Here is a 12,085-nt window from a genome sequence, read left to right on the forward strand (position 1 = left end):
AAGGGTCAAATGTCAAAAGTTCACTGTGAGATAATGATGCTCTAGAGTCCTAGATAATAGAGACTGTGACTATATTTCATGCTTTTGTTGGTTACTAAATTAGTAAACGTTATTCTGGGTGCCCTCCTCTTAAACTCCTTCAGTCTTTAAAGCTTAGACAGTATGAGCCTGGACAGACATGGATATAAACAGCAACTTGCTTTGCTGATGGAGGCATACATCTGCAATTCAGTCAGGGGATTGTGATTATCACCTCTGTCCATATAAAACAAGAAATAAACCAGTTAGCTGCTGACATTCACAAATGTTCCACGCCACAGGAAATAAGGCATTTTCAAAGTCATGGCTGAGTCAGCAAAGGTAAAGGGTCAAATACGAATGGTAAAATGTCACAACTTCCCAGTTTACCAAAATGTCTGGGAGACATTTCCTCTCTAGGATTTTCATGCAGTGATGTCTCCATGTTTCCAGATATCAGACTTCATTTCAGTGACTACATGCTGTTTTTCTTTTTGTAAAACATTGTGTATTTGTCAAATATATAAATGGATAAATTCAAATGAAAACCACAGACAGGATACAAATCAATCTATTAGAAAAATCCTCATTATATGAAATACTATGATTTTGCACTATATCTTAATAATAACCAGAGGCATGTATGGGGTTGCGTAAACCATGAATAAAACCACTTTGATCAGGTTTTAGTAGACAGCCTTACCAAGGTCTTGTTGTGTTAATAACCACTGTGAGCTCCTTGACTTTCTTTCTATTTTGACCATGCTGTAGATCTCACCATTAGAGTGAATTAATGAGAGGTACTAAAATCAACAGACAGGAAAGTTTAAGAGCTCTCTAGAGTATGCAAACCTGAGTTGTGGGAAGAAAACATAATATAATTCTCCATAAAATAGTGCTTTGATTTAGGAAACTTTAATCTATTGCACCATTCTGCTTAGCCTTAGAGAACCTTGGATGGTAAAAAGAAGAAAGCTATAAATACAAAATAAGTAGGATGAATTGAGCTCTTATTGAGGCATTTTATTGGGGGTGCATTCAAATGGGAACTAGTATATTTGTAAAAATAAAAGTATAATAACAATGGCTAGAAAAACTGTATCAAAACTTATTCTAATAATGCTTTTTAGATGACGAAATATAAGAGCACTGATAGCTAATAATGTTTTTAATTCATATTCACACAGCTGGTGCTCTCTTTGGGCCACCTTTCTAGTATTTTAGTCAGAGAGAGTTTCTTACACATGCAATTAGTTGAAAAGAACAAAAAGCAAGAAGTACGCTTAATGATATTTTCAAGATTTCAACAAAAGACAAATTATCATGGAACTGCAGGTTGATGAAGTTCAAAACAGACTAATGCGCGTTGTTATAATTAGTGTTTTAGATCAAGTTTTGTCATTTGTAACAGCCTCGAGGCCTAAGAGTTTGCCGATATGTTAACCAAGATATCAGTCTAGATAATGGTTATTGAATTCAAATGAAAAGTACACAGCAGATACTGCTCATGCCAGCTTTTTCTCCAGAGCTGACAGGGTAGCAAAGAACATATGTTCCAGTTCAGAGCTGTAGACATGTCAGGGGATGCTCTCTTTTTGAGGGAAATTGACAAATCTGGCAAATGTGTACAAAGACAAAGCTTAAATCAAAACCTGCACAATGTTACAGATAATGCCCCACAGCCAGTGCTCTTTTAAGCTAGGATTTATGAGAAAAATACTTTGTCTTTTATATACGTAGATCAGTAAAAGAAACGAATAAAATACGCAAAATAAGAAATTAATATATTGATTATTTGAACAAACATCGTTACTGAATATAAGATTTTCCATAAAATGCCTTCATGCCCAACATTACTGTGCTGCTAGAGCCCTGATTTACAACCTCACTGTCTAAAATAATGTATATTTGGTTGGATGAGAATTTATATCCTAAAGGCCAGAAATACACACACCACTCTGCCCAGGTTTGGCTTCTGCCATGTAATGATATTAATATTGCACAAGGTTTCCACACCGCATACAGTATTTTCAGGTTTCATATCATTGAAACAAAATGTCACGCAATGTCAAAACTGAGATTTTTCTGTGTTCGCGCTATTCCCGAAGCTGTGTGAGCTTCATTTTTAGCTCAGGACTGCACACACTTGTTTGCTTGTGCGCTAATCTCATTTCAGCTTTTCAGGCCAGCCGAAGGGAGAATTTGAGCAATGGCAGCAAAGCAAGAGAGCCACAGCTGACCACAGTGACGTAAGCTGCGCTGATCGGCCTGACTGAGGCTGCTTGCACATATACACACTCACACACACACACACCCAAACCCTCTCACTCACCTATAACCACATTTCCACGGGGGAATTTACCATCAATGGCTCCTCAGTGTGAATGTGCATGTGTGAGTCTAGGAGTGTGTGTGCGAGAAAGAGAGAGAGGCAGAGAGAGTAACCTGTGCTTGCCAGTAGCAGCTGCAGCTCTTAGCTTTTAGGGGACAGGCTATCATTTCCAGTTCTTCCCCTTCTCATTTCATACAAGCTGAAAGAGATTTAGTGATTGTACAGATTTAATTTTAAGTATGAAAAAAGGAGATTAACAGTGTTTTTATCCCATCATTATACTGTTAGAGTTCAGCGATTTCAGGCATTTAAATATTCCCGTAGCATGCTTGGTGCAACATTAAATGTATCCAGCAACAGAACACCGACAGATGCCAAATGATCTTGTCTATGAAAATGAGCCAACATTATAAATATGACTCAAAGTTGGGATTAGAATTCAATCCAACCACAAAATGTGACTACCCCGAAGGATAGCGTCTCCAGTTTGCATATTAGAGAGAATATTTCATTTTTTAGAATTTAATTTCAAAGCTGCTCTGCCCATTAAACCTGACTCTGGATCTCTAACTACATAATGACCTGGTCGCTACGCCTCTGTAATGCTGACCTGCTGACAACTTCAGTTAAGCTGCTCACATCACTTTTGCTAAAGCCCTGCTAGCCCTGCCATTTTACCAGCAATCAAATGACAACTTGGAAAACCTGTGCAGAAAAGTTATATAAAAGCATGCCACGGTTTTCACATGAATAGTCCTGATTGCAGTCATGAGAGCAGCGACTGCTCAGACGCAAAGTTGAACACCACGACAAATCATTCCCAAATGTGACAAAGGAGGGGTCAAAGAAGATGCCTGCTCGTCAGCACGTGGAAAGCGCGACTCCACAGTTCACTTCAGCAGCGGCGACACATTTTTAAGTGCCACGATTCACATGATTTGTTCGGCTCAGTGAGCTTTTCACAGACTATATCTCGCTAAGTGGCTGATCAGAAGCGCTTACACACACTAACAAATGCACTCGTGTAAACAAAGACAAAAGCAAGATGTGTGAGCAGCAGATTTTAATCTCGGGCTTCCATTCGTGAGGTTTATCACTTTATTCCTGCAGACTCTTAACAAGAAGCTAGCAGGGCATGTTCAGTCAGCACAGCTCAGCAAACAGCAGGCACACAAAGAAGCACATATCTTTCTGCTCTGTCATGCAGTCACACAGGGTTGGATTATTAAGGTCACATTATGAGAGGATAAGAATAAAAAGAGAGAGGGAGACAGAGAGAGAGGGATTTTCTCTAATTTCTTCCAGGGGCATGTGAACCATATGTTCAGCCCTGGGACACAATACACAACACGAGGGGCTCAGCGAGAGCCCAGAGACATACCCGACACACCAACACATGGAAAGCAGGCTGCAAACTGTGTGCGGGGGTCAGGCATGTGGAGGAAGTGCACCATTACTGGCAAACTGGCACAGTTCAATGGTAAAAACGAGGAGCCGAGTTGAGTTTAATGGAGAGCTTCGGATCACACGCGTTTCTGTTCAGCTAGATATCATTCAGCTGAAAGCCTATTGACGAACTGTCTAATGATGTTAAGGCTCCTTTTTTCACAGGACGTAAATGATATGAATGACAGCAGTGCAGGTTTACTTTTCAGAAGCGTGTGCTGCTGATGCATTCTAGATCCCATTAAAGCCCATTAAGGGAGATTTACTATCACTGTGGACAGGTTAAAAACTGTCAGTCACACAACAGCTGAAAAGCTTCCTATAATGATGTTAGATTAAAAGATAGATAGCATCTGTTTTAGCACAGCAGCAGTAGCACAAGTACTAGGCGGGGGGAGCACCGAGGTTTAGCTTTACAGATATTTTAACTCTTCAGTTTTGGGGCAGAGCATATTTCATCTGACATCTTAATTAGTGAGCTTCAGAAATCAGTGTTAGTGTCAGGCAGTGCTACATAAAGGGTTTCCAAATTTCCAGCCTTTGTGCATAGCATGACTAACTGGCTGCTATGGTACGGTTTCAGATTTAACATAAACCGGTCTTCTATCTTTCTGACAGAAGGTGTATTTTCCAAAAATGTCAATCCATTTCCTTTAATTGCTCAAAGAAATCACATAAACGCACATAATTCACGGATTCGCAGCCACTTCTAGTTTTAAAGTTTAAAATTAAAAGTATGCCAAGCACATCCAGAAGATTCAGAGGTAAAGTGAAAAACAGAGAGTGAGCACTGAAGCAAAGGAACAATCCCCTGAGATCTCTGTAAGAAAGAAAGAGGTGGATGATGGAGAAAGCACAGGCAGAGAGAGAGAGAGAGAGAAAAGGAGGAGGAGAGAGAGTTTGCCTCCAGTCTCGGCACAGAGGAGGATCAAAGGTTTGTGCTCTGCATCTCAATGGACATTTGGTCACCAATACTGATGAGCTCAGGCGTGTGATGCTCCATTCACAGGGTTTATCTCTTATGGGTAAACAAGCGGTCACTGCATGCAAATAAATGAGCATCTTGACTGCACAGTTACACTTCATAGTGGTTCAAATTCAGGTTGAAAAAAAGATAAATTAACCCCAAAGAAGAAAAAAAGCCCACGAGGGTAAAGGAAACGTTGGAATTTTTGACATTTTTCTGTGTTGAGGACACTACTTTGATCTTCACTCAGGGCATTTATTACAGCAGAGGTACTGTATTGTTAGCTCTTTGCTTTAATAAAATTTAAAACCTTTATACATCTCTCATGTTTGATCCCTGAATATTGTTTTTTATCATTAGTCATGTTATAGAGTGCAATTGTTACTTTATTCCTTGAAAGCAATATGTACCAGATTAAAAGTTGCAACAATAATTAACTCAGTTCCGACTGTTGTTTTTTGTTTTTTTTGTTTGTGGCAAATGTGCCAAGTTTAAATTACGACATGCTTTTCATATTATATTCAGTGTGTTTACCGACATCATTCTGAAAGGTGTTTACTTTGCATCTTCTTGGTGCAGCTGTGGTTTGTGCACGCACCCATGACAGTTTCTGTGCTACACAGTCCAAAACATTCATTTTTTAAGCTGCTACAGTAACAGCGGGATATTTAGAAATGCAGTGCACAGCATGAAATTGTGACTGTAGTTTGCACACAAACTGTGAAGACAGTTTGCCAAACTAGCCACTGCATAAGCCTGGTAAACATGACTTTGAATATGAACCAACTCTGGGAACATTTTCGACAGCATTGCAGTTTGCGCCGGTTGGGGGTATAAAAACCATATTTGTAGCAGCGCTAATCGCCCGAGACGCCATCAATATCAAATGGGTTATAATGTGTTTAATTTTACATCAAATATTGCGGCAATTACTTTATTTCTTTACTTGGAATTCTTATTCAAATTGGATTACAACCAAATATGTTTTTGCTCTTCATAAATATATAAAACACAAAAAGTTCCACTTTAAGCTGATTGCAAGGTAGGGGAAAAAGTAATGTCACATGAATTTACATGCCTGCGGTGTACTGTACTTCTTCTTTGACCTTCTCCCCTTAAGACAACCTGATGGAAACAGCGCATTCGCTGCTTCTTTAGTGATCAAACAATTCGTCCGGGATTATGGGCAGCATTTATTCTTTGTACGCCATCGAATGCAGACTTTGTTAATGTGGCTGTACGCCATTAACTGCCCACACGTCCTGCTAAAATTGGAAAGGCACAAACATATCTTCCTCAGTTATGAAAGTCATATCTGTAAAAAAACATAGGAGCATCATGGACTGTCTAAGGAGCCGTGCTTTTGTTTTATTGAGAAAGAATCCAGGAGCTGTTCCTGCCCAAGCAATGTTTTCTGTTTTTATAAAGCCCTACTTATCAGGTGCCATCAAAACAAGTTTGTACGTTTTAACTGATGATTTAACGCTACCAATGGACAACAGTGCCATAAACAATTTAATTAAAGACAAAACAGGCTGTGTAAAATTTCACACTGCAAACAATTCAGATTCAATTGACTCGACATATTAAAACATAAATAAATTGATAAATAAAACTGGGGAAAACAATGGTTCATCATAAGAATGCTCCAGTGTCTACATAAAGTCTGCATTTTTTAATGTTCTTGAGAATTAGCACGTATTCTCTTACAGTAATGAAGATTTCAGCATTACCTTTTATTAGTGTGTGTTTGTGTATCGCAGATGGTTGTAAATCCTCTGATGAAACGCTCGTGACCTCCAATGGGATTCTGGTCCCTTTAACTTGAGAGCCTATTAATTGTCTGCAATTATCCTTTGAAAGCGTGGCATCTGTCAGAAGTATCTCTTCTCTTCCCACATGGATAGAAATGCCATAGTGGTAAAGGTTGACTGCGACATTCACCATTTATTGCACAGTAGGATTTGTACAGTCAATGTTTTGCCATCACAGGGCCAAAAAAAATGTCTCTTGCTCTCTTTTTTTCTCTTTTTTTTTTTTTCGAGGAACATCTTACTTTTCTCAAAACAAAATCAACTTGCATACAGACAGCTGATGAAGACGGTACCGTCTGGATTCTACTGATGGACATAACTAAATCATGGGACATTTGTAAACTAGCCTGTTTGATTACTTTGTATTTAAAATGTGCTCTTTGTTACATCGGGGAGTCATCCATAGTTCCCTTGGTGCATTCAAAATCTTTAAAGTTTAGTGCAAATTTGAAGAAACAAAAATACAGAAATCAAACAAACAAAGGACCTTATAAGGCAACAATTATAAATATATCAAAAATAGTCATTAGAGAACTATCTTTGTTACAAAAATGGTACAAAAGTTTTGTCCTGTACCAGTGAGAGGGACATATTTTTCAGTTCCTCCACTGATTTCACAGCCTTGTATCCAAGCTGGTGAAGTACTTTTTGACACACAGTCTGTGTGTATTCCACCATATCAAAAGACAGTTTTAAGCGCCAGCTCTCTGCATTAGCTGCTGAGTCCCTCACCGTACCAAACTTGTGTTTTGCTGAAGGCTCATTGCTGCCCCGAGTGTTTGCATGTATCCAGTCTTCCACATTTTTATCCATAGGCAGCCCAAGATAGTCATAGATCTCCTTTGTCTTAAGAAGAGGATTTTTCGCTAAATCCTCATATCGAACCAACATGTATTTCCCTTTCAGCCAGTAAGGATGGCTGAGACCAGTTGAAACAGAGCTGAGAAAGTCTTGACAGACAACTGTGAGCTGACTCAAGTCAAGATTATAGGGCCTTCTCCCTGTGGCCCGCCAAATACGCCACAGACGATATGTATCCCTAAATGTCTCAATCCGTGATGACAGGATACCGCGTGGGTCTCTGACAAGCTGAATCACTTTGATATTCAGACGTGGATCTTCAACCAAAGCACGCAGATCTCCAATCTCCGGCACTCGAACAATTTTGATTGCGACATGCCGCTTCTCGCGGCAGGCCTCTGTTGCTAAGGTCATATTGAGGGTTGCACATTTCTTAACACAGTCCCCTTCCTCCACATTAACATCAGCAGGCCCAAAGGCATCACATACGGGTTGCTGGCATAATGCGCGGCTGGCACCACGACGGAACAGTTTGTCTGTGGTGTGGTTCGCAGGTGTCGGCTTGATATAGCTCTCTAAGAAATACAGGTCACAACCATACAGGCTACGCAAAAGGTCTCGACTGGCCCCCAACATTACACGGCGATCTGCAGCATTGCGGCTGTGCGATAGACGTGGAATCAGCGTGGTCTGAACGTGATAAAGAGGTTCAAACAGATAGAAAACCTCTTGGTGCTGGTTGAGCAGCTGGCCAACGAAGGAGGATCCGCTACGTGTGGTGGCCAGGACCAATATGTGCGTTTTTCGTGTGGCATTGATGGAAAAGTAAGGGTAGTCGTCACAGCCTCCACCACCTGCTGTCCCCCGCTCAAAGGGAGGTTCGGTCTCCTGGCCCCCCAGGCCACAGTTTTGGGGGCTGGGCAACGGGCACAGCTGAAAAGGCTTGGAGGTGAGTGTTCGGATGGCCGTGTACTGGATGGCAATGGAGGCCAAGGCCAGCAGAATCACTGCCTTCCAGGAACATTGCATGGCTGAACCACTTCATTTAGACACAGCGGTCCATGCCAGGTACTCCCTGTGAACAAAGAATTTTTGTCTTTTTAATCTAGAAAGGATTTTCTGTATGGCATTGTAAATGTGCAAAAGCCCTCTGACGTTCGTCTGTCTCCTTTTTAATCAAACACAGTACTACATGGCAGATCACTTAAATATACAGATTTACAGCGTGCTGTCCTTAGATGTATAAGATGATAATGTAATGAAGTATATTACAATGAAATCTAATTTGAATATCACAATTAACAGCAGGACAACCTGCACTCCAGTTGATTTCGCAATTAAATCTTATGATTATGGCTCAGACAGAATTTCTTTAAGGGCTGTTGTTTAGAGCTTCAGTATGAATTATCAAATATAATCCAACCCTTGGATTATATAATTAAGGAATATGCATGGAAAATGTAACCTTTTGGCCCTAGAACCAAAGAACCTAAGAAAATACTGCTTGCAATGTGCTTATTTGACCCAACGATGACTCATTCTTAATCCTTCAGTTTGCCTCCTCTTTCTTGCTGCAGTTTAATTTTTGAAAATGAAAAAGTTTTTTTTTTTTAAAGGTCTGAACTCATTATTTTCATTCCAGTTCTATCTGTTCCCAAAACACACAAAGCAGTCTGAAAGCCCAGACTACAGTATTTATATATGATGAGAAAAATCTTCACTTTGTATCAATGACATTAAAAAAAAACAACAGCTTGTTCAAGTTATGTATTTGTTGTTATTGGTTTATAAAAGTTACCATATAGTCATATAATAAGGCACACAACTCACTTCACCAAGTACTGCAGCACTCCCCATGCATCCTCCCTAATCTCTGTGTCTGTTCTATCATATCTGCATCTAATTCCCGGACCTTGTTTGGTCTGATTGGAGAATCTAAGCATTGCCCTTGCTGGAAAAGACAAAACAGTCTTATATAGCCAGCACAGACATGTAAACAATACTTTCAAGATTTACTGCCAATGTCATGTCAAGGGGAACTGGTGATAGAACTGAAAGTAATACTGAATGTATTACATAAGAATCAGTCACATTAAGGTTTTACCTTTTAAGATACATTGTGATGGACTTGTGCATTGGCATGGGGAACTTAAACAAAAATAAAGGCTAACCATCACCACTTCAGAATCCATGCATGCATGAGACTCTTGCTTCAGAAGCAGGATGTGGAGGAAAGACATTAAAATAGCAAGTCAAATTAAAATCACTTCTCCCCCCATTAAATGAAAAATAAGACGTATGTTATTCCAATGCACTGACACACTAGAGCTCTCTGCTTCTGTGCAGGGACTGGAAATGATGATAGCTTACTGTTATACTCTTAACTGTAAAAAACTGCTTTCTCTGACCACCGACTTCAACAGAGACGACTCATGCTTGCGGAGAGCACCGGCGCTTTCTTATCATAGACATTTTAAATTAAAAAAAAGGGCCCAGTACACTGCAGCGGGAACAGGTTTGGCTTACTGAGATTTTCTGCGATGCAGACATCCTTAACAACGCTGCGCGATAAGGACAATATAGAACAAAACAGCCATCCCACCCAGCCGCAAGTCTTCAAAAATAACCATAGGTGTAAAAGAAATGTCGTGTTAATGTTCAGATTTTAACGAGATAAAGTAATATTATCGAGTGCGTTCACACTTGTTTCCTTATACCTTGTTGGTAGTTGTAGTATTCTCATGATGCTCTGTGTGCCAATGAATCCCGGCTGGTTTCCATTACTCCTCAAAACGTTTTCCACTGTGCGCTTCTTCTCGGTCAGGGGAGCATAAATGCGCCACTCACAAGCGTATATTCCATCCAACGCTGGAGCGTCGCTTTTAAGTTGAACGACTGGCTTCAGATAAACAAGAACAAACTGGGAGGAAAAAGTGCTGGAGTAACGCTAAGGCGGATGTGGTATTCTAAGAAGCCAGGCGGTGAAGACCAACCCGGGGAAAGCGACAGCCGGGCTCTCCTTAAATGATGCGCAGAAGCTGAGTGTGTGAGGTACACAAGGACCGACTGTCTGGACCACCCCAAACCCCTCCCCTTTCCACCTGCCTCTCTCTTTCGCTCTCTCTCTCTCTCTCTGTCCCTAACACACACACTCACGCACACACCCAACCTTATAGACGCAACGCACACAATCGCCTTTCACGCCGCCAAATTGGTAGCAAGTTCATTATGAATCTATCAGCCATGTCATTTAAATTGCATATGTGATAGACTGGTTTTATCATGATATTTATCATGAGTCAGAGTTAAGTACGCAATGAAACTGTGGTGTTGGAATTCATTCGTTTTTTTGTAAACTGGTGTAATGCAAACAATGTAAAATCCATTAAAAGCGCTAATCACTTTATTACCAAATATAGAAATACTACCTATCAAAGCCTTTCTGAAAAAAAATATGCGTGTGATTGACTTGTTATGCCTGCAGCTGCCAGAAGGCGGAGCTCTGGCCAAGATGCCTCATTTTTAAAGCAGCTGCTGAAAGAGCATGATGGTACGGAAGAGGATTAGGGCCACTGGAAAGAAAAAAAAAGAATTCTGACTTTAATCTCAGAATTCTGACTTTTTTTCTCAGAATTCTGAGAAAAAAGTCAGAATTCTGAGATTAAAGTCAGAATTCTTCCGTATGATGGTGTCCGTGCATCTTTAATAAATTATCCCCTATTTCAGGAATGAAATGAGTATTTATGTTCTTGAACTACTGGAACAGCTTTTCAGATTGTGTTTTAGAAACATACTGGCTGAATATTAGGAATGTTTTGGAAACTTTATTTAGGTTTTCGTGACTGCTAGCATATTGTTAAACAGCTAACTAAGCCAAGTGCTCCACTGGGTGAATGCACAGAATGTCATAGGTTATAATATGTACAACACATACTCTGCACTTTGATTGTTTGGTTCAGACACACATAAAGGGTACAAGGTTTCCAATGTGTGTGTGCCTGTATGGGTGTCATTATCTTTTACTATTTTTGTATGTAATTGATGTGTTTTTAGTTTGTTTATAATAACTTTTTTTTAAGAAAAAGGGAAAAAATTAGAAAGAACAAGTTGCCATAAATTCCTTGCTCATTTCCAGTATATTTAAGTTTCATGATCTTATCTTAATTTATTTATAGACCATTTTCATACATTTTTACTTGTTATATTTGATTTCACCTAAAAAAAAGTAAAAAAGGGTACATACCATACACCACCATACACCATACACTGTATGATGTTTACTTATTTCCAACAGAGAAAGTTAAAGGAAAGAAAAAAAAGAATACTATTGTCCTGGAGCTGCAGATTTAAATGTGCAACATTGTTAAAACTTTCCAAAGTGAGAGAACTTAAAGCTGCTGAAAAAGAGGCATTGTGTCTGAGCATCTTCATTGATTTATTCAGTTTTCAGGGTCTAATAAATGCAAATATTTGATTAGCATGGAATTACATATTTGAACCTTGTCTTTTGTTCTTGAACTTTATGGAACTCCTCAGGTTTGTTTAGTTCACTTATTGTTGTTGTTGTTGGGCTTTGTTGAGCTAAGAACTTTTCCTGCTGGTGCTCAGAAAATAACCTGAAGCTGAATGTCCCTAAAACAAACGAACTCATAATGTACTTCAGGAGGCACAGACAGGTCCACTCTTCTCTCTTTATAAATGGAAAAC

The 12,085-nt window shown here is 39.6% G+C and overlaps 1 protein-coding gene across 1 annotated transcript; it reads right to left on the bottom strand.

The window, feature by feature from the left end:
- Nucleotides 1-6,123: 6,123 nt before the first annotated feature.
- chst1 (carbohydrate (keratan sulfate Gal-6) sulfotransferase 1) lies at nt 6,124-10,439 on the bottom strand. The gene is made up of 2 exons (XM_031751507.2): nt 10,096-10,439; nt 6,124-8,453 (listed from the first exon to the last, which is right to left on the bottom strand). Exon 2 carries the CDS (start codon nt 8,405-8,407, stop codon nt 7,121-7,123), a length of 1,287 nt encoding a protein of 428 aa, XP_031607367.1. The 5' UTR covers nt 8,408-8,453; nt 10,096-10,439; the 3' UTR covers nt 6,124-7,120.
- Nucleotides 10,440-12,085: the final 1,646 nt, after the last annotated feature.

The sequence above is a fragment of the Oreochromis aureus genome, linkage group 1 (genome assembly GCF_013358895.1).
Source record: "Oreochromis aureus strain Israel breed Guangdong linkage group 1, ZZ_aureus, whole genome shotgun sequence".
Taxonomy (NCBI): Eukaryota; Metazoa; Chordata; class Actinopteri; order Cichliformes; family Cichlidae; genus Oreochromis; species Oreochromis aureus.